This window comes from Sitophilus oryzae, unplaced genomic scaffold, assembly GCF_002938485.1.
Source record: "Sitophilus oryzae breed Bouriz unplaced genomic scaffold, Soryzae_2.0 scaffold_1718_pilon_pilon, whole genome shotgun sequence".
Classification (NCBI taxonomy): domain Eukaryota; kingdom Metazoa; phylum Arthropoda; class Insecta; order Coleoptera; family Curculionidae; genus Sitophilus; species Sitophilus oryzae.
The window spans coordinates 1,567,449-1,591,590 of record NW_022146411.1 but is presented as its reverse complement, the minus strand read 5'-3'; the positions used below and the strand labels follow the sequence as shown (position 1 = coordinate 1,591,590).

Below are 24,142 nucleotides of genomic sequence, written 5' to 3'. Positions count from 1 at the left end.
TCACAAAAGAATTTCAAGTAACAAATCTAAAATTTTAGACCCTCAAAAAAAACAGGAAAACTCCTCCAGACATTATATTTATAAGGCTGTACGTTCAAAAAGCAGGACAGTCGCTATTTAAGTGTCACTATCTCATAACAGATCGAACACAAGCTCAGCAACTAGGAAGAAGAAAATAACCAAATCTAGCGATTTGTGCAGTTTGTTGGGGGAAGGGCAATCCAAAGAGACTACAGAACATTTGACTCTTCGATGATGATTTCTTCTTCGGGAGACGAATTCAGTCTTAGCCAATGATCTGGCTTCAGCACAGAACAAGGTCCAACTTTTATATCTGCTAAGCGGCGAAATCTACTTGAAAAAATATTTTAACTCCCTAATTTACCAAGGAGCCATGGCATGTCGCCTATCCTCTCCTGTGTCATAATTGTTAAGATGAAGTCCAGCATATTTTCGAAATCAAACTCTTAAAAAAAAATATCTGGGTTATAAAATTTAACAATAGTCGTCGTAGACTCAATATTCTTTTAAAGGAAGAGAAAAATATTCATAAATATATCATGGAACAAATATGGACGGTTGTTATAGATACCGGACGCATAGTCCTAATGTGGTTGACGGTATCTTGTACAAAAGGTATCAACTATTTTTCCCTCTGAAGGATTTTCAAATGAAAATCATGAGGAAGAAGGACCTCTGGATAAATTTACGTTTGAACCTTGTTTAGAGGAAAAGATACAAACAACGGAATGTATCCAGATATTTGTGACAGATATTCGAATATGTCTTTACCTTCCTTCTTTGAAAAAGAAGAAGGTGATACATGAGGCACGAGCGGCCAATTCATTAGGTACCCTCCAGTTTGCTGCCTTGCCAGCCTCCTACCATAAAATAGGCGACAACCAACTTAACGTTGACCTCCAAGTCATTAAAAGTAATCAACTTAGCTGACCAGCTAATAATAATAACTCAAATATGTATATAATAATAAAATAGCTAATATCCTAGATTTTCATAGCTAATATGTAGTGTGTGTGTGTATATATATAAAAAGAGAAAAAAAAACGTCACCTATTTTTCTCTATTTTGGCTAAAGAAATTTCTCTATTTTGGCTAAAGCTATTCTAATGGAAATGTAAGTTTTATTCTAAATCTTAAGAAACACGTAACTGTGTCTCATTTCAAAAGGAGGTCCTTATGATAACGGCTGTTAAATGCTAATTTGTTTATGTAAATCTTTGACTTTCATATGTTGGAATACTCACCATCTACATTTAGAGTTTATATTTACCCATTTCGGTCTATAAAAGCAGTGTTGTGTTTTGGCCAATACTGTATACATTTTGACAAAGTGACAGACTTTGTGCAAATTATCGAAACAAAAAAGTTAGTTTTTCTTACAGCTTATAGTATATAATATATATTTTCTCCTCTACAATACACTTTCGAAAGAGATGATTATAATAACATTAATGTAAACTTTCGCAGACTTTGAATTTTTTCTTAAATATATCTGGATGGTTTCTCGTTCAAAGAGGCTTTTGTAAGATATAATGTGTCTAAGGTTTACTGCATTAAAATTTTACCATAAATGTTCCCTAACAGTTCTACTTTCTTATCTAGAAATTTCGGAAAGAATAGACATATCAATTAAATCATAAAGTAGAAATAGTTTTCTTGCAGTTTTACGTATATAAATAGATTATATAATTCTTGTCGTGAACTGCTATGAAAAATAATAAATCATATATTGGTTTCACGTTTAACCTTAGTTATCAGATACAGATGTCAGTTTGTTTTTAGTCAGTATATAATTATATACGCATATCATAGTTACTGAAAATTATCAACAAAAAAAAATAAATAAATAATACAAATAATAATAAAACTTCTGGTATAAAATTGACACAGATTAATATCTGTGTCTACTTTATATCAATGTCCACAATATCCATACCAATGTATGGAACCTAATATATATGATGACTCTGGTTTAATTCATCGACGTAATTAAAGCATTTTGGAAAATAAATTATATATATATTGAGAATCTTAATTTCTTACTACCAAAGTCTAACATTCAAATGTTGTCTAATATTAATGTCTTAAAAACTAAGGCCTTTTAAATATTAAGCAATAGGTTAGAAACACCTTAAAATATATATATATATATATATATATATATATGTATATGTATATATATATATATATATATATATATATATATATATATATATATATAATAGACATATACACTATAGTCGAGTTATCCACGCAGTTCTACATTGAGACAGGGATTTCTATCGACACGATGAGTTAACTGGTTTATAAAGTATAATTGAACAATTTTGGCAGAATCCTTTATGGAAGTGTCATCTTATGGGTTTCTGTCTCTGCTTAGTATGCATATATGTATATGTTAAATTGTCACAATTTAATAAATCCATGTATTGATGGCCGTTAAATTGGTTTCATCTTGGTTGCATTCAATAAACATATTTATAATTTCAGCTATTTTTGTCTCAAAAAAAATGCTTTCTGCACCGCATTCATTAATTTGCAACCATCAGTTCTTTAAACATCTACGTATAGAAAAATCAAGATAATACATTCGGACTGGACGCGAATATAATTATACGATCAAACGAACTTACCTGAAGTGAATTTCGATCGTAATTATATGAGGCGTCCAGTCAATGTATTATCTTCCCACCCTCCCGTTTTGCCCCATGGTCGCTTGAATTAATGAATAAATCTTTGAAAATGAATACCGACCGCCGCGCCAGGCCGGCGCCGCCACCTAGACTGGTAGCGGGAGAATTTAGCTTATAGCTTTAAAATTGTGCACGCAGGGACGGTACTACGTATAGAAAAATCAAGATAATACATTCGGACTGGACGCCTCATATAATTACGATCGAACTTCACTTCAGGTAAGTTCGTTTGATCGTATAATTTTGCCACTGTCTTTAATTTACCATCTTTAGAAACACAAATTTCAAAGTATTACCACGTATTACTCTAATACATAAGGGTGTACATGAATAAATATTAAAAATCCCTAGGGCTTGGTTGATTTAAAAAAAAGTGTTTTTAAACACACAAAATGTTATTTAATTGTTTATATAGGGATAGAGTAATCCAAATTTCAATATATCTCAATCCCAAATTGCACATTCGCCAGGCAGAGTGTGTAGGTTGCTAGTAGGATTAAAATGAATTTTAGTTTTTATTTTGTTAACTGCTCTATGTATAAAATAAACATATAGAAACAGAAGGGTTCTAAAATGACAGTTATACAGGGTCCGGCAATAGTGCGTCGGGCATCTGTAACTCCTAGAATAAAAAACTTGAGAATTTTGTTTAAGTGCAGACCTAAAGTATCTACCAGGATGTATTTCAGGAAAATATTTTAACTTCTATAGGGTGACTCAAAAAAGTGTTAGTGGACCTGGATGATTTTTTTTTAAATTAATGTATATTATTGCATTTTTGGCTTCCTTTCAGATCACTTTACATAACCCTAAGATATGAATAAATATATTTCGATAGTTTCAGAGATATTAATAAATAAATAAAAAATATATATTTTTCAGTCCTTCTTAAAAAAAATTATTAAAAATACAAGAACTGTTCTGAAATCAAAACTATGTTAGGTATTTACTTTAGATGGTCTATTCTTACTTTGCTCTAAATATGGTAATCGTAAATCATACAGGATGTTCAATATTCTACGCCAAACTTTCTAAAATATAAAATAATTTTTATTTGCTTTTTTTATATGGAACATCCTGTATATTATTTTTTTATTAGATGGAGCATTAAAAAATGAACATTTTTTGAATTTAAAGTATTTCAAAATTTTTAACAGTTTTCCGGATACACGCAGTATTATTTCATATGGCGCTTTCAATAGTAAAATACGAGAGAAAAATCATTGGGTGGCTTTGATAAAAATTTACTGTGGAAAATGCCATATGAAATATAAAACCGCAAATATCTGCAAAACCGTTAAAAATTTTGAAATACTCTAAACACAAAAAATGTTCATTTTTTAATTGTCCGTCTACTGAAAAAATAATATACAGTTCCATTTAAAAAAACGATGAAAAATTATTTTATATTTTAGAAAGTTTCGCGTAGAATTTTGAACATCCTGTATGATTTACGATTTTCATATTTATAGCAAAGTAAGTACAGACCATCTAAAGTAAATACCTAATATAGTTTTGATTTCAGAACAGTTCCTGTATTTTTAATATTTTTTTTAAGAAGGGCTGAAAAATATATATTTTTGATTTATTTTTGAATATCTCTGAACCTATCGAAATATATTTATTCATATCTTAGGGTTATGTAAAGTGATCTGAAGAGAAGCCAAAAATGCAATAATATACAGGTTGTTCCATTTAAAAAAAATTATCCAGGTCCACTCACACGTTTTTGAGCCACCCTATAGAAGTTAGGGTGGCTCAAAAGATCTGCACTTAAACAAAATTGAACTTAGATCTGCATTTAAACAAAATTCTCAAGTTTTTTATTGTATGAGCTACAGATGCCTGACGCACTATTGCCGGACCCTGTATAGTAGAAAATCTTTTATTTTAAAATTTGTCAGTCGGATGAAAAACTAATATTCCAAATGATATATAATATATAATATACCAGGAGCGGAACTACAGAGGGGGGCCTTTGGGGCTCAAGCCCCCCCCCCTTTGGTTCAGTCATTTAATACGGTATTATTAATATATTATGTCAGAAACGACTCCGGAGTATGTACTTTCAGTAATAGGTTATACCCAAATAAAATATATATATATATACATATATATATATATATATATATATATATATATATATATATATATATATATATATATATATATATATATATATATATATATCTAAGAACTCGATGGGACATTCTCATACCAATATACAGGGTGTCGCAATATTCCCTGGACATAGAACTACTACAGAATTGAGATCAAAATAAGTTCAATGGACACAATTTTTTTATAGAAAAGTGCCTCCTTTGTCCGTTAGGGGGTCCGTTAGGGATATTTTAAGAACCTTTATTACAGTAAGTTTGAATGAGATTTGGGGTGCCTCTGTACGGGAAAGGTAAAAACTACCCCCATCCCTATATACATTTAAGTAGAAATATTTTCCAACTCTACAGACGACTGATTATTATTTCGTAAACTTGTCCTTTTGGTATTTACTACATTTTTTGCTTCTTGAAAAAAATAACGCCACCGCGCATACTTTTCGAAGAAAAAAAATGTTTTTCCGAAGCTGGCTTACAAAAAATATTTCTTGGTACATGTAGGTGCATAAAATTTTTGCATGCAATCTAGTTGGCGAAAATATGGAATGTTATGTTAGTATCACAAATAATTTTTGACAATAAGCTTCGTAAATTTTCGGATTTCGGGTAAGTTCGGATTTATTTTTGATTGATGCTCTCTAACGGACAAACGAAGCACTTTTGTATAGAGATAAATTCTGTACAATTAACTTATTTCAATTCAAAAAATACGTAGGTAGTTAAAATGCTGAAATCTTTTTTCTCAAAAACTATGCGATATGACATTTTTTACAAGAGACAAAATATGCTTATGCAGGTCCTTGATAGGATGGGAGCATAGTTCCTCCGATTCTAGCCTAGCTTTCCCAAATAAAAAGTGTCGCTTGCGATCCAGAGCCTCGCAATGACATATTATGTGCTCCGCTGTTTCAGGATCTTTATCGCAGAGTTTGCAGCAAAGACTTCCTTGATACAGGTTGAGTTTGTTCAGATGACAGCCATGTGTCCTGTCAAGAGGCTTGTTGTAATCCGCACTTTATTCCTGCTAAGCATTAGCAGTTCTTTTGCGGTTTTAGAGCTAGGTTCTTGGATAAAAGCCTTGCTGTGCCTGCGCCCCTGTCTGTTTCTCCAGTGGACATTGTGCTTTTCCTTGATCCAGAGTTTTAAAAAAAAATATGTGGTTAATACCGTATCATCGAAAAAAAACGGCATCAGCGATAGCTATGAAATGAAGATCGCAGTCATTTTATATGTTAAATTATATGGGAAATGTCATCGATGTTCATTTTCAAGCCAACTGGACGCCGTTTTTTTCGATAATACGGTACAACAAGGACCATTTTTTGCACGAAAAAAATCAGTCGTCGGCGGAAAATTCTACTAAATTTTTTGTAGGAGTGGGGGTAATTTTTACCTTTCCGGTACTTTTTCTTATTTTTTTTTGAGAAAGTCAGAGGTTAAAGCGCTTAGCAAAACATAGGCACCCCAAATCTCATTCAAATCGGAGTGTTGGTTCTTAAAGTATCTTAAAAAATATGTTTTTTTTAAAGTTTGATGCCCCCTAACGGACAAACGAAGCACTTTTGTATAGAGGTAAATTGTGTTCAATGAACTTTGACTCCAAAAATATGTAGTAGTTCTATGTCCACGGAATATTGGGACATCCTGTACATTATTATTTATAATATACCTACTAATTATTTTATATAGCATTACCTTTGGCATTACTTAGTGATCGAAATTATAGTAGGTAATTAAAGTGTTAATTCATAAATATCGTTTTTTTTTATAAAAAATAAGGATGTTATTGATTCGAATTTATTTTCAGAAACTTTACTAAATTTTATTAGATACTCTTTATAATTGAAAAAATTAGCAGTTTACTGTTTTCTATTATATTTTAGTAAAATATTATATATCGGTGTTCACTAATAAGTACGTACCTTTTATTGTTTTATACTAGTAAAAATATGATCTAAATAGGTACTAATAGACAGAGCACATGTCAAACAGCTAGAATCTAATAAGTAAACGGTAATTTATTTTTTTAAACGTATACAACTGTAATAAAAATTGCAAAACTTATTTAATATAAAAAATAACAATTGTCCAACTTAATAGATATTTGTTTACAATTTTAGTCTAAAATTGAGTAGGCTACCTACACCTATAGAACGCATTATCATAAATTACCTAGGTAAAATATACAATAGATAATAGATATTATTAAGATGAACATTTTGTTGTTTATTTTTGAACGAAGCCAACGAACAACGACCCGTAATCTTTTCTAAGATACATTTTTCCCAGATATTCGCCAGAAGTGACAGCCGTTATCAATAAACAAATAACTATATAGATACAACAATCTACAGATACTCACCAGTCGTAAATCGTTAATTCCGTAGAGCACAGCTGTGAGGTTATCGTTTGGTGCCATGGTTCGTGGTTGTTGTTGAACTTGGTCGTACCGCAAAACTTGTGTTCTCCGGTACTGCTTCTTTCTATTTATAAGTTTTGTGATATGTGTAAATGCTGGCGTATCATTGATACCGATGCTTAACGCTTATTATCGGTTTTTAAGAACGGTCAGTGGCGTAACTAGACGTTTTGGCGCCAGGGGGATAAATCTACTATTAATGAATTAGTTCCTAAACTATTATGAATAAAAAAAACGAGAAATTATACATAAATAGTTTATTTCAGTAATGCTTTTTTGAAATAAAATCGTAGTTCAGGAAAGTTTTAACTATACGGGGTGAGTCTTAAATAATTGCAAATATTTTAAGGTCTGGTAGATCTCGATAAAAGAAACATATTTTCTCTTTGCCGTTTTTTTTTCTTGCAGTGCAGTGGCGAAATACCCATAAAGGATTTTTTTGGAAAGATGAATCCGCCACATAGGTATAGACATTTTTTAAAATTATTTTTGCTTAAATTTTGAGATCATTTTTGGATTTTCTTTCTTGTAAATTTAATCTACTACCTATGTTGCAATATTATCAAGAAATAATGTTTTTAACGAAAAACAAACAATTCCAAAAAATTTGGAATTTTATTCCCAATTTTCGAAATTTTTATTCATGAAAAACCTCATAATCGTGTTTCTGGGGTCGAAAGATACTACCCCTAAAATATTTGCACTTACTTAAGACTCACGCTGTATAGTGCTTGTGGAATAAAATGGTACTAAAATGGTAGCTCAGCACGTTTAAAGATTTAGTCTGGGAGGGGTAGTGGCAATATTTAAATAAAGTACAAAATTAAAAATAAATTTTCGCTGAAAAAAAAGTGTGTCTGTAGTAAAAAAAAACTTGGACTGGTCTGGATATTCAATTTTAATTGGTTTTATTAATTCCTTGTGTGACAATTTTAAACGAATTATATTTTATATCACATTTAATCTTATTTAAATATCCTTCCTGGTAGGGTTACCGCACCCGTATATGCGCCCCTGTCATTAACCACCCAAAAACTACCTTTAAAGGGAGATTTTTAGTTTGCCAAATGTCTATCAATACGGTCAATTTGCGTAGAAAATTGTTGGTTATGAAAATTATTGCTATAAGCTTGCTAAAATATAGACAATAGCTTAAATAATACCTAAATAATACCGGGTGCGTCTCAAAGTGGCTCACCCTATAACTTTTATCTTTTCAGATAAAAAAACGAGATTTGGTATGTTAGCATATATGACATAAATTAGGGTTGATTGACATATTCAATTCTTTTCGGTCGCTTTCTGTTCCACCGGAAATGACTTTTACTTGGTATTTTTTTTACTTCGTTTGATAGAAAATGACATTTTGAATAGAATGACATATCATATGTCAACTTTTGACATTTTCGCATAAAAGAAATCGTATTTTAAAATTCAATCTAGAGTGCAATGGCTAAATTAAAAACACTAATTTTTAATCAAGGAGCCTTGGAAAAATAGGTTTGATCGTGATTTGCCCAAATAATATGTTTAATCATATCTCAATGTTTTCAAATAGAACAAGGGCGGCTCATTAGCATACTTGGAAAAAGCATTTTTTAAGAATAATTTGGTACCGATACAAATGAACCGTATGAGAAAAGGTCAAAAGTTGACATATGATATGTCATTCTATTCAGAGTGTCATTTTCAATCGAATAAAGTAAAAAAATACCGAGGGCGCCATTAAAAAATCAAGAGTTGTAGTCATTTCCGGTGAAACCGGAAGTGACCGAAAGGAATTGAATACGTCAATCAATCCCAATTTATGTCATATTCTAATATAACAAATCTCGTTGTTTTATCTGAAAAAATAAAAAAGTTATAGGGGTTAGCCACTTTTGAGATGCACCCGGTATACATTTTTTATTTTTCATTTAGTATTTTATTTTTTATGAACATTGTTTTTGTTTTTTTTGTTTTACAGTTTTTTTTTCATCACAGATAACTAAGTTATACTTAATATGGTAGTAATGTTTAGTAGAACTGTAACCATTACGTATCTTGGGTGTATGCATTAGACTGAGCATCTCATTCATAAATAGCTGGAACATGCGGTCAGACACTGTCTTGTTATTGTTGTGTTATTGTTTTAGGTTATAACGGGTGCGACACGAGCGATAGATAGGTTGTCTCTGTCGTAACGGTCGTTCCCTGACGACTCTGCCGAGAAACACAACACTGTCTTTCGTTTCTCAAGTACACCTGAACTCTCCGTATCATAGCCGGGTAATTTTTTTATTTTAATGAAGCTATAAGTAAATTAAAAATATATCGTATTTAAACGTTTTTATATTTTATTAAGATTTAGGACAGGTTTTTTACATAAAAGTTTAGAAAAAACGTCTTAGAGTCCGAAAAGGATAAACATAATAAAATACACGTTATAGAAGAAATTTTATAATCGAAATTACGTAATTTTTGAAATTAATAATAAATTATTAATTTTAGTCAAACATTTACAACCCCTAATATTAATCAAAACCGGATCTATTCCACAGATATAATAGAATCGGCGACAGGGAGAGAAAAAAAAATGATTGTTGTAATTTTTTTTCTAGTTAAGTGATGTCTTATTATGTAAATTAGAGAAAACATAAATCTGTTCCATTAAAGCAAGGAAGGTGATAGGAAGTGGATAAAATAAAAACTACATTTATTTAACTCGGTACTGTCTTTATTATACCGGGTGCGGCTCAAAAGTGGCTCATCCCCATAATTTTTTTATATTTTCAAATAAAAAAACAAGATTTAGTATGTTAGTATATGAAATAAATTAGGATTGATTGACGCATTCAATTGTTTTTGGTCACTTCCTGTGTCACCGGAAATGACTATAACTTTTAATTTTTAAACGGCACCCTCGGTATATTTCTACTTTATTCGATAGAAAATGACACTCTGAATAGAATGAAATATCATATGTCAACTTTTGACATTTTCGCATATGGTTTAATTGTAATTGTAACACGCGGTTCATAACGACAATTTGACTCGAAATACCAAGTGTGTGGTATCAATATATTCATAAAAAAATGCTTTTTCCAAATATGCTAATGAGTCACCCTTGTTCCATTTGAAAAAATTGACATATGTATGATTAAAAATATGATTTGTACATCTTTTAACGGGCCTAGACAAGACACGAAACCTATTAGACGATCAAAACTATTTTTCCAAGGCTCCTTGATTAAAACTTAGTGGATTGAAAAAAACTGGATTGACATTTAAAATAGGATATGTTTTAAGCGACAATGTCAAAAGTTGACATATGATATGTCATTCTATTCAGAGTGTCATTTTTTATCGAATAAAGTAGCAATATACCGAGGGTGCCTTTAAAAATCAAAAGATGTAATCATTTCGGTGAAACAGGAAGAGACCAAAAAACAATTGAATACGTCAATCAATCCTAATTTATGTCATATACCTACTGTACAAATCTGTTTTTATCTGAAAAATAAAAAAAGTTATAGGGGTGAGCCACTTTAATTTGACTTAATATATTAAAAAATATTGTTTCATAATGTAATATCATTTTAAAATTCTTGTATGTTATTTTAGATTCTGAAGATAATTTTTAGAATAAACCGGAATATATTTTTAATAAAAACATTATTAATTATTAACAGGGTTATAATTATGATTTTTATTTACAATGTAAGTAAGTAAATAATGTAATGTAAAAGAAAAATTCAGATTTTACATTTTACTAAAATATTATCTAAATAAGCGCCTTTCTACAACAACGCCACTGACTCCCAATGGGTAAATTGAGAGTTGCCTACCGGTCAAAAAGTCGTTTCAAGACTTAAATGGATTATTTAAGTCAAATTTCTTCAAAATTTGGCACTGGCGAACCATATTTTATAGTTTTTGAACAGAAAAGTCAATAAAATAAACATTAAGGACTACAAGCTAAGAAAATGCGTTAATACAGCCGGGGAGATAGCGGCAACAAAGCTTTACCGCACACGTGCGACACGTACTACAAGGTAATAAAAATGAATGAATAGGCTCCCTCGCCTCTAATCGGTGTTGTCATATTGTAAAGAACTTATCCTTATTAAACAGTATCCGACTTATAATTTAGTAGTATAAGGACTATTTAATACATCTACCGACAAATAAAGCACTATTTGGCAGTTGGGGCGCCAGATAGGATATCTGAGAGATAAGTTTAATTTATCTAATAGATACTGTTATCTATAGGTGAAGATACGCGTTTTTCTGCTATCCGTCAAATAAAATATATCTGGCAGATTATAACACGCTATCCGTACCTGAAAACACCGGGGGTTAATATGGTAGTAATGTTTAGTAGAACTGTAACGATTACGTATCTTGGGTGTATGTATACGAGTACAGACAGCATACAGTGTAGTATGCTGTATGATAAAAAAACATCATCTTAGAAAGTTATCTTAGAAATAACTATCGGTGTTATTTCGATCGTCATTTCTAAGGTAACTTAACGCCGTTTTTTTTCTTTGATAATACGGGTATTTAATACTAATATTATTTTTTTCTAATCGTTAAAAATCTACATATATAAAATGCTAATGTTTATCTGTGTCGTCTCTACTGAAGTAACGACTGGCTCTAGAAAGTTGCTTTTTTTACTAAAAGATAGCTAATTGGCTCTTCTAAAAACTGTCGTCGCCGGATTTTTTGTTTTTCATTTAATTAAAAAAATGATGATGTCGTGGCGGATGCGCCAAGCTTGAACTAGTATACCGGGTGCGTCTCAAAAGTGGCTCACCCCTATAACTCTTTTATTTTTACAGTTAAAAAAACGAGATTTGGTATGTTAGTATATGACATAAATTAGGATTGATTGAGGTATTCAACTGTTTTCGGTCACTTCCTGTTTCACCGGAAATGACTGCAACTTGATTTTTAAATGGCACCTTCGGTATTTTTTTACTTTATTCGATAGAAAATAATACTCTGAATAGAATGACTTATCATATGTCAACTTTTGACATTTTCGTATATGATTTATTTGAAATTATAACTTGCGGTTAGTAACGAAAATTTGGCTCGAAATACCAAGTGTGTGGTACCAAATTATTCGTAAAAAAATGCTTTTTCCAAATATGCTAATGAGCCACCCTCGTTCCATTTGAAAAAATTGATATATTTTTAAAAATACGATTTGAGCATTTTCTAACTGGCCAGGACAAGACACTAAAAACATTAGACGGTCAAATCTATTTTTCCAAGGCTCCTTGATTAATAATTAGTGTTTTTAACATAACCTTTGCACTCTAGATTGAATTTTAAAATTCAATTTTGTTTTAAGCGAGAATGTCAAAAGTTGACATATGGTATGTCATTCTATTCAGAATGTCACTTTCTACCGAATAAAGTAAAAAAAATACCGAGGGTGCCATTTCAAAATCAAAAGTTGTAGTCATTTCCGGTGAAACAGGAAGTGATCAAAAACAATTGAATACATCAATCAATCCTAATTTATGTCATAAACTAACATACCAAATTTCGTTTTTTTATCTGAAAAAATAAAAAAGTTATAGAGGTGAGCCACTTTTGAGAAGTGCTCCCGGTATAATAATTTACTTTAAGTTTTTTAGTTACTCTTATGTTTTTATTATTTTTTCTATGTTTTATTCAACGCAAAGTTTTTTTATATGTTATTATTATAAAATAATATATTATTAATATCTATTAATATTAACTATGTTATAATTGATAATAATTGTATTTTATCATTTTTACTAAATATGTTATTGAAGAATAAAAATAAAAGAAAAATAAATGGATAACTAAGAATATTCTAACGAACTTCTTTAATTTATTTTTTTTAATTAATATTTTTTCTAAAATAATAACATAATGTGCATGCACAGATTCGAATATATAGAAAAATAATTCGTTATAATAGTTGTATACTAATAATTATAATTTTCATATACGTAGGAAGAACATATTATTTGTACCTAAAATGTTTATGTATACTATACATAAATGTATAATACACAAATATATTAACATTATGATAAATGAGTCATTAATATCTAGTTAGAATAATTATCATAACAATAATTTAGAAAGAAGCTTATTAAAGCAATTTTTAACAAAATCATGGTGTTTTATATTAGAAAATGGAAATGTCCGCTCTATTTGTTTACGCCCAGGCAACTGTTCATACAGAGGCGGGTGAGGATGCGCTGGACCAAAAATCAAACTGAGCAATAAAGCAATAGAGTAGAACGTCAATTTTTAGATTAGAAATAATTCTAATTTTTTTGAATATTATGTAGCTAATTATACAGTCGACATAAGAAGTTTTAAAGCTTAGATTTACGTCTTGTACAAAATATAAATATTTCAAAAAATATTTGGATAGGCTTCTGGGAGTTCAAAGTCGGGAGATCAAATCAATATCCGGCGCTGGCGCAGAAGCAAATTTAAAGTTAGCAAAATTATAAGGAGATGAAAATAAATATGTTTAGCATTTTTTATATCGATATCTTGTGATGAATAAAATTTCAATAATAAAATAATAATAAAATATTAATTTATTATATTATTTTTAATAATAATTTTTCGTAGATAATATTTAATTTCTTTGAGAAATATACAGAGGGAGTTTTAAATAAGTGCAAATATTTTCAGGGCTCGTATATCTCGATGAAATAAACTTATTTTCTCTTCATTGAAAATTAAAAAAATATATTTTCGCTTAAATTTAGACAATCGCTGCCGCTGGATCTTTTCTGGGGTTTCTTTCTTGTAAATTTAATCTACTACCTATGTTGCCATATTATGAAGATTATATTATGTTTTTTATCTAAAAATTAAAAAAAAAATCTAAAAAAATTTTCCAATTTCAAAAATCCAAATTTTCAAAATATTTTTTCCGCGAAAAAAAACCTCATAGACGTGTTTTGATCCCGAGGTCGAAATATACTACCCCTAAAAATATTTGCACCTATTTAAGACTCCCCCTGTATAGTGTCTCAGGAAAAAAAGTTGGGTATTTGGATACACAGATATAAAACTAATTAAAATATTATGAAAATTAAACAATATAAATAGAAATTCAACAGTCAAAAACAAATTTAATCTCCTACAAAAAGATTTCGTCATAATAGTTGTAAAATATGATTTATAATTTCAATGTACAGGGTGTCCCATTTTGGTTGAAATCATACGGTATCTTCGTTATTAATGAAGATAGGAGGATGCGGTTTGAACAGACCTTTTTACATTTTATCAAATAAAAGATGCCGTAAACAAAATTTTCCTAGCCTTCTTCGTTTCTGAGCTTGAAGGGTTTTTTTGAAAATTTTGCAATTTGGGACATCCCCAGTGTCTTTGTTACCGCGAAAGTTATTGAGAAGGTAAAAACTGTCTATTGTAGAACTTTTTACATAGAATACAGTGGCGTAGTTTGATTTTTTACTAAAAAAATATTCTTGAAGATATGAACTAAAGTTATGTTTTCTCAAATGGAACATCCTGTTAATTTATAAATTATATGATCTGGCCTGCTATGAGTTTCTCGAAAATATATAAACTCTATTTTTCAACCAAAATTGGACACCCCGGACAATACTGTATATCTATGTTGTTGTATATACCGGGTGTTTTTAAAAAGTAGCTTACTCCTATAATTGTTTTTATTTATTCAGATAAAAAACGGGATTTGGTATGTTAGTATATGACATAAATCAGGATTGTTTGCCGGCATTCAATTAGCTTCGTGTTGGCCTCCTGTTTTACCGGAAATTACTATAACTCTTGTATATTACTATGGTACTTTCCGAATTTTTTTTATTTTATTTGATATAATAGAATGATATATGCCAACTTTTGATATTTTCAAAATTGAAAAATAGCATAACATCTAATCTGTTTTCAGTCGCTTTGCAAAATGTTTAATCAGAATTAGGCATATTAAATATATCTACTAAGTAATATTTTCCCCTTTTGTTTAAAATTCCAGCGTTTTATAGTATGCTTAGGCTTTTCTGCAACTTATATATAGGGTGTCTCATAATTTAAGAGACCTTGTATAGCTGGGAACAATTGCCTAAAATATTTTTATTTATTAGATGGTTTCTGCATAAAACATTAGGTAATATTACATTTTTAAATTCCAAACGAAATAAAACAAAAACATATACACTTATTCTCATCTATTTTTTTCTATTCTAACATGTAATAATATACATATAAACTTCAAATCTGTATCCATAGAACAAATACAAAACGCATTTTATATGTACAGACATTCTACTTTAAGAATAATATAAATTGGAATTTATTATAAAATTACTTTGTACATGCTTTCGTATAAATACACAGTTAAAAATATTTTAACTTGGTTTCCAGTTGGGATTTGCGTGGATTAAAATTTTAATTGGGTTTCCTTCTTGAGTTTTAGCTGTATGGAATGCTTTAAGGGAATCCTCAATACGATAGTGATGAGTGATCAGAGGTTTGACGCTAATTTTTCCAGATGCCACCATGTCGATAGCCGTAGGATAGCTAAATTGAGTATAAGTAATTAGATTATAGAAATATTATCTTAAACAAAGAACTTACTCATTGCAATATCTAAATACGCCTCTAATATCAACTTCTCTGAAGATGGCGGCAGCTAGGGGCAATTTTTGTTCAAATTGACCCATTCCCACTAATACTACCACTCCTTTACTTTTTGTAACCTAAAATAAAGAGAATGATATATTATTATAATGACATAATGACTGTTTAACAAAGGTTTCTAATATTTAATTTACACACGTTCTAACATGTTCAGTAAATAAAAAATATCTTTAATATAAAATTAATACAAATGTTGCAAATCTGCACCATAACAAACTATAGTAAACGCCACGAATGTTTGGGAGTGATTCATCGCTTTATGAAGTTAGAATCGACACGCGCGCTATCATTTTTACATTAAAAACGTAAATTTGAACAGCAGACGTAGGTTTTTAAAGGCCCGGTCTAATCATCTGCCTGCGCTCCTCCTACTTATTCTAAAATGTTAGCGTGATTGACAAAGACGATACTATATCGCGTTTCTTTGATTGGTTCGTTTTTGTGCGTCAGTCCATTGGTGTGCTTGCAGCGCAACCAATGGGGCATCCCAGTTTATATTTATAACCAAATATATGTTTAAAACAACAAATTACAACAGATTATATATATTGATTATTATATGACTTGAAACACCACGGCACTGGAATTAAGTTTTATGTGACCTTGAACAGATTAGTTCACATGGTAGCGACCACGACCGATGAATCACTCCCAAACATTCGTGGCGTTTACTATAGCAAAGAGTAGATAAGACAAGAGACGACAGTTCGTGCGGTACCTTTCATGTTTGAGTGGCGGGGAGAGTGACCTCGTCTTGCTTGTCCCTTTAAATTTTCGTAATATTTTCGCGGGAAATTTGAAATAGACTCTTATTAAAACTTGCCTGTATAGCTTATAAATAGTTACTGTATGGGTAAAGAAATAAATAGAAACGAAAAAAAAATGAGTTTTCTGAATATTATATAAAATAAATTATAATTAGAAACATATTTGTCAGAGAATAAAGATAATAAAAGCAATATTTTGTATATCGTTGGTAAACAAGATAAAGTGACCAAGTCGATTTGTAAGAAATGTTTTATTTACGTGTATTTTTTTTACATATGGACTTGAACAAGTGTAAAATCACAATGTGGAGTTTATGTACAAAAAAATAGAGTTGCTCAATTTTTTTTGTAAAAATATATTACAAGCTTCTAACCATGTCTTAGATCTATGGATTACATTTAGTTTAATAACATAATTATATAGTATATTTCTATAAAAATACTTTTCAGGATCCTTTGGAAAAAAGTGAAATATTATGTTTGTCGAAGAATAATACCTATTTTTGCAGTCTTTATAAACACACACATTGCCACCATCTCGTCTTTTCCTGCTACTCGTGTCCTGTTCAGTATTCATATTTAACAATATTTACAAATTAGTACGCAACAAAAACGAAAACTCTGAAAACACACTTTAAAAAGGCAAAAATGCAAGAAAACAACTAATCAGTTTTGTTTATGTTTAGGCCTGATTAGCACAGCTGATTAGCGTCCTAAAATCATAGGTTAGATTAAATAAAATACGCCGTTGTCAGATTTTGAGATTTTATCTGTTTATCTTTAAACAACTAATCAGTTTTGTTTATGTTTAGGCCTGATTAGCACAGCTGATTAGCGTCCTAAAATCATAGGTTAGATTAAATAAAATACGCCGTTGTCAGATTTTGAGATTTTATCTGTTTATCTTTAAAATCGATCAACTTAGTCATTCTGTTTCTTTGATATTATCAGTACATTGCGAAAAAAGAACCTAAACCAACCTAAACTAAAAATTTACATTTCCGTATTAACATACGTTACTTATATCCTTCTTATATGATTAATTTATTTTCAGAAAATCTTGTTTATTTTTCAAAGAAATATACTTGGCAACAGACAAAATGGGACTTGATGGGACCTTTAAATTTTAATATATCTGCGTCTCTCTCGTGAAATTCGACTTCTTTGTTCACTGTCGTCTCTTGTTTTATCTACTCTTTGACTATAGCTTATTTTGATAGAAAATTTTAATAATATTTTAAATGAGTAACTTGCGGTAAAGTCTGATCTATCTAAACTAGCCAGGGAAGATTTTGACAGACGACATACAAAAAATTACAGAAAAGATAATTTAGTTGTGAATTAAAATGACAGACACAACTCTCACTGCCATGTATCCTCTCGTTGAACAGATTGAACTTTTTGCCAACGTATTCATTATATTTAAATTGTTATTACCTATACTTTGTAAACTAAGATAGCATTATCAGAGAATCTCTGTTTTGAAGATTAAGTTTCATAATAGTTATTAATGAATTTAATGATACAAGTTCGATACGAACATCATAATGAAACGCGTGTAACGTTAAGCCACGAGGCGTTAGCCGAGTGGCTTAGTTACACAAGTTTCATTAAAAAGTTCGTATCGAACGTGTATCATTCAAAATTTAATCTACGAAGCGACACGAGGAACGATCCAAAGAGATTTGATTTAATTTAAAATATCAGAGGCATCCTCACAAAAATTAAAATTCAAAATTATCAGGTGCCCATATACTATGATACTAATATGGGCAATATTAGTCGACGCAACACAGAGCATACTCGATTTTTTGTGGGGTACAGAAATGGAAATAGTGCCACTAGTGCTATTATGAAAGCCATAATGACATCCAAATGACATTGTCGTTGATTAACTTATTAACCATATCAAATTAAATGGGTATTCTATTTCACTAGCAATGAGATACATATTCGATACCAAATAAATTTTTAGTTACGTCATCGGTGCGAATATCAAATTCATTGTTGCCAACCATGTACATATTCGACGCCGGGCTGACTAACTGGAATTTAAATTTTCCGCTAGTGATTAGGATGATAGCTCTGCTGTAAAATAATGTCAATTTGCCATATTAATCACGTGACTAAAAGTTTATTTGGTATGATCTATATATAAATAACGCTTAATATTAGAGAAGACAATTATTACCTTAAGTGCAATTCGGATGTTTTGCTCAATTCCGGAACAATCAAATGTTTTGTTGGGTTCTTCTCCGAGAAGTGTCTTAATCTTTTCAACAATATCATCTTCTTGCCATCCTCTTTCAACTTTGATTGTATAATGTGCGCCCAATTCTTTGGCTTTTTGTAGTTTGATGTCCAAGATATCTGATAGAATAAAATAATTAAACATACATTTGGAAGATTTTAAGATATTATAAGTTTTAATAAGCTTTGTGTAGTAGCGACACAGATAGTTTAAACAAGAACATTTTAAAATTTTTGATTCTTGTCGGAAGATTGATTACCTGTAATGATGATTTTTGAAGCTCCCATGGCTTTTGCGGAAAGGAGTGTTACTAGTCCAATAGGTCCAGCTCCCAATATAAGAACTACGTCTCCAACTTGAACCTTACCTCTCTTAGTTGCGTGAACACCAACTGAAAGAGGTTCCATAAGAGCACCGTCTTCCAAGTCCATATTTGGAGGCAATCTGAGGAAAAACAAATCAATATATACCAGGTGGTGGTGCATCGTCTTTGGAAATAGGAAATCCCATACAAATTTGGAACTGTATCAATATTGGATCCCCTATTCATTTTACAGGTAAGTCGTAAATAGGTTTTTTAAAGTCTGCTTATGCTGAATACACATGCCAAATTTGAACACTTTTGGAATAGCGGATTTTAAGTAGTTTAAGAAAAACAGCATCATTTTTAAATTTTTTAAATTAAAACTGAACAGGTAACAATGCAAAACCAGTCCAGTCAAATATCATCATACAATATAAAGTGAGTCGTCAACCTATGATTTTATCTTTGTCAAATGTAATTTGTTGTGTTATCTACACTACTATGTTATAATATCTACGCTTAGAGATTCTGAAATGAAAATCCCCAATTTTTGTAATTTAAAACTGGTTCGAATGAGGCAAAAACCTAACGTTTAGAAAATACAATTTGACATTGAAAAAAATATAGGATCACAATACGGTGGCATTTACCTGGTTTTGCATTGTTACCTGTTCAGTTTTAATTTAAAAATAGATGCAATTTTTCTTAAATTACATAAAATCGACTTGTCCAAAATTGTTCAAATTTGGCATGTGTATTCAGCATACGCAGACCTTTTAAAAACTTATTTACAACTACGGTTTAAATTAACAGGGGACCCAATATCTGGACAAATTCTGCATGCGATTTCAAATTTTCAAAATTTCAAGTTCAAAATTTGCATGCGATTTCATATGTTTCCAACGACGATGCCGATATAAGTTATCCGCGGACTTAAAACTTATGCTCAAAATCAGGGTTGGAAAAAATCATGCTTTTTTAAAAAAATAAAAAAAATCAGATTTTTTTGATTTAAATCAGATTTTTTTGATTTTAATAGAAAACATTATTTAAATCGGATTTCCAAATAATTAGGACTTAATTCCCATTAAATTCTTATCCTAAATGGCTAAATCGTCATAACTCTGCCCAATACTGACAACATTAACAATTCTACGGCGCGTGTCATTTTCCCAGACATCGGTCACCAATATATTCTGCAAAAAAGTCGCTCGCTTCAGATCAAAAGAATTTTTTTGAATCATCACTTTTACGCCTAAGCACAAAAGTACCAAAATATATTATTAAACTGATATTAAGCGTCAATTTCAACGAGTGTACAAATTGTTACTCGATTACTTACAAAGCATTACTTTTTATATTATTTGCAACGTTTGAAATTTATTAAAAAATTATTTGTAATGTTTAATTTGTAAAAATATAGTATATTCTACTCGGAGTAAAAATGTATTTTTGTGCGTCCCTGTTTACGCTAGTCCGTCAAAAGTACAACCTCGTCAAAAAAAGTATAATTTTTACTCCTTACACAATACATTATTGTTCGGAAATAGTCTTAAGTCGAGAATGAAATTAGTATTATCTATTGTCAAAGTGTAAAATAAAAAGACTGACAACGATTTGAAGATATAGTCTAACATCAAAAGAACCTTTTTCTGCACTAGAGGTTGCGAATGAAATCTATTCGAACAGCATTTTTTTGTCACTTGTACATAAATTTCAAAATAAATCCCTGCCCTTTAGAAGTCTAATGGATTTACACGAAATTATTTCAAAAATCGGTCCAACATTTTAATTGATGAATATATATGTAATAGGAATATGTGTTATACAAATCATTTTTATATAGTTTTATAACATTTACAATTTTTTTTCGATTTATTAAACGCATTTAAACGTTACAATAGCAAGTGTAACATTTTATTTAACGAATAGATATAGGGTATATATGTTATAGAACTATTTTTATAGTTTTCTAGGACACATTTTTATAATTTTTATAGTGATTTTTCGATTTACTGTAAAGTTTTAAAAAAGTTGATTTTTTTATTTGATTCAATCACATGATTCAAATTAAAAAAATCACTTGATTTAAATCATGCCAACCCTGCTCAAAATATATTTTCTTCAAATATCTTACAATTATTTTAATTCTGAAATTCATCATGAACAATTTCTACGCATATATTTCTTATACTTATTATTTTTTGTGAATTATACATTATGATCGAAAAAAACGGCGTCCAGTTGGCTTGGAAATGACAATCGATGACATTTCATATAAAAAAAAAACATGTATTTACATATAAAATAACAGCGATCTTCATATCATAGCCATCGCTGGCCCCGTTTTTTTTTTCGATCATACGGTAGTAACTTTATTTTCTACTATCTGTGGTGTAAGTGATGTACATACATACACAAGGTGTCCCAGAAATAAGTGCAAGTATTTTAACTGGTAGTATAGTTCAACCCCAGAAACACGCCTATGAGGTATTTTTCGAGAAAAAAACTTTTTTAAAAATTCAGAATTTTTTGAAAATTTTTTTGGTATTTTTTTAGCTTTTAGTAAAAAACAATCAAAAAAATCAAAGAAGAAAATCCAGAAAAGATCCAGTGGTTCTCAAAATTTGAGCAAAATATTATTTTTTTGGAAATTTTCAAAGTAAAATAACTCCGTTATTTTGAAATTATTTGAAAAACGATAAAGAGAAAATATGTTTCTTTTATCGAGATCTACCACCCCTTAAAATACACAACATAAAAATTTGTCTTATAGCCGATCTATTTTTATTTATGTGCGTATTTAAAAAAAATAACAATCTATTTTAATATCAATGAATTTAAAATTTAAGTATTCTGGCGACACGTATCATAAATAAAAAAATTCAATTTGCATTCATTCAACTTCAATTAATGAACCGAATCCGGTTGTCTAGTCAACAACAAACTAGTTTATTATTTCGGGCACAACCAGATGGTCAATCAGTTTCTTAAATATAGCTTCAGCACATTTAAATTATTATTTGATTGTGGCCATTCGTTCCATGAAATTTTTGCTTTTGTGGTGTGATATGGAGTAGTGATAGTGCATGTGTGTCTAAATTATCGTTTATTTTTATGATTTTAAATGAATTGCGTCGTTGCTTAAATTGGTGAAATACCATCACCAATTAAAATAAAAATATCCTTTTTCAATGTGATTCAAAAGTGTGTTGGATTGTTGGATATAAAAAAATCGATACGTTATAGAAATTGTCTGAGACGTAATTGTGAAGATTTATAAAAGTTTCGAAATCTGAACTGAAACGTACTTGTAACAAAAATCAGCTGCGTGAACATAGTATCTGGATAAGTTTCCATCATCTGGTGGTGTAGCACAGAAGAAGATATCAGCGCATAAGTTGTAGCTTCCAAGCTTACAATAATTACACACTCTACAAGGTACGCCAGGTTCAATAGCTACTTTGTCACCTGTAAAATAAATCATTATATTATTAGTTAATTTTAAAATGGTGAAGTCTAGAGAGAGCGTTCAATAACTTTTGACACAAACATGTTCAAACTGACTCATAATTTTTAATGTAATTATAATTAAATATGCTTTGTCTCATTTATTGTATCCTAATGTTCCTCTTAGTATTATCTATAAAATTTTGAATTTGTTTGTATATTTTTGGGTTTATATATTATTATATATATTTAACAATTACATGCATATTAATCATAATATTTGAACGTATTTCTTCTTCTTCTCTTTCTCAGTTAAGTTTATTCATCCTAAGCGATCAATGACTTAAGAATTCAAGGACAAATAGCACACGAGACCAAATTGTGACCCATTTGTGACCATTCTTCCAAACAGTGGCGTGGTACATATTTTTCTTAACATAGCCGCCTTGAAGCGATATTTATACTTTTGATAAATGTTTTTCCTACGGCTATGGTGTATCCGGTGGTATACCAAAGGTTCCAACCCTCAACTGTAATCTCTGTGCAATATAGAAAATTAATTCTTCTAACCATACACCTAAGTTCAATTTTACTAGTAAGTTAGTGATTATTACTCCCGTTTAGTGAAAGAATAACTTATGATAGAAAAAAGTGTCATTCGCCATAAATTTTTCAAATACAACGTAAACCTACATATTTTTACTATTTTACTAAAAATCTTAGATATGTGCTTCAATTAAACTCTACCCAACGTAGAAGAAAAAAATCAACTTACTTAAGGCAACTGGCAGAAAGCGCCATAAAGAAGAGTATGGATCAAGTAAATGACGTCTATGGCTTGACCTCGCCAAGATTATCATCGATTGTCATTTCCAAGACGTCTTTGACGCTGTTTTTTTTCGATCGTATGGTATTTTGAATAAGTATTTAAATATTATTGTTGGTGTTGGAACCTTTGGTGTTACAACAGCAAAATAAATAGTGCTCTATTTTGCCCAAGTATTTTAAAATAAGGTAAATTTTAGTTTTATTCGTTCGGTGTTCATTGACTTAGTTAACTTAAATGTTAGACTTACCAGGTTGAAGATGTTTGACGTTTTTTCCAACTTTGATAACTGTACCAGATGCTTCATGACCTAAAAGGAATAGTAGTAAAATATTAATAAATCTAACGAACGAAGTAAGAATTACAAAAAACTCCTTATTGTGATGTGATTTTAGTAGGTATATTATTAGAGAGATTTAAAACAAATTAGGGTATATAAAATTCAAATACATAAAAGTATGTATAAGAGAAATAAACAAAAAAAGATAAATAACTTTCAAAATCACCCATAAACATTACGTCAACAAAGCTATTTGATTACATTTCTATAACTAATTTTTATCTTATTTTATTCCATCAAATATTTACTAATAAAATAATATTGAGAAATAAAAATTA

General features: G+C 30.0%; 2 protein-coding genes across 2 annotated transcripts in view; both read right to left on the bottom strand.

The window, feature by feature from the left end:
* Nucleotides 1-7,345, bottom strand: part of LOC115881394 (sorbitol dehydrogenase-like) — a 31,374-nt gene extending 24,029 nt beyond the window's left edge. Inside the window, exon 1 of the mRNA XM_030898853.1 lies at nucleotides 7,194-7,345. Within this exon, the coding sequence (XP_030754713.1) occupies nucleotides 7,194-7,250 (57 nt within the window). The 5' untranslated portion in view covers nucleotides 7,251-7,345. The remainder of the gene's footprint in view (nucleotides 1-7,193) is intronic.
* Nucleotides 7,346-15,437: 8,092 nt separating this feature from the next.
* LOC115881390 (sorbitol dehydrogenase-like) overlaps nucleotides 15,438-24,142 on the bottom strand; it is a 28,182-nt gene continuing 19,477 nt past the window's right edge. Inside the window, exons 4-9 of the mRNA XM_030898848.1 lie at nucleotides 23,775-23,834; nucleotides 22,560-22,719; nucleotides 19,204-19,388; nucleotides 18,885-19,063; nucleotides 15,864-15,985; nucleotides 15,438-15,806 (exon numbers count right to left, since the gene is read on the bottom strand). Coding sequence (XP_030754708.1) covers nucleotides 15,635-15,806; nucleotides 15,864-15,985; nucleotides 18,885-19,063; nucleotides 19,204-19,388; nucleotides 22,560-22,719; nucleotides 23,775-23,834 — 878 coding nt within the window. The 3' untranslated portion in view covers nucleotides 15,438-15,634. The remainder of the gene's footprint in view (nucleotides 15,807-15,863; nucleotides 15,986-18,884; nucleotides 19,064-19,203; nucleotides 19,389-22,559; nucleotides 22,720-23,774; nucleotides 23,835-24,142) is intronic.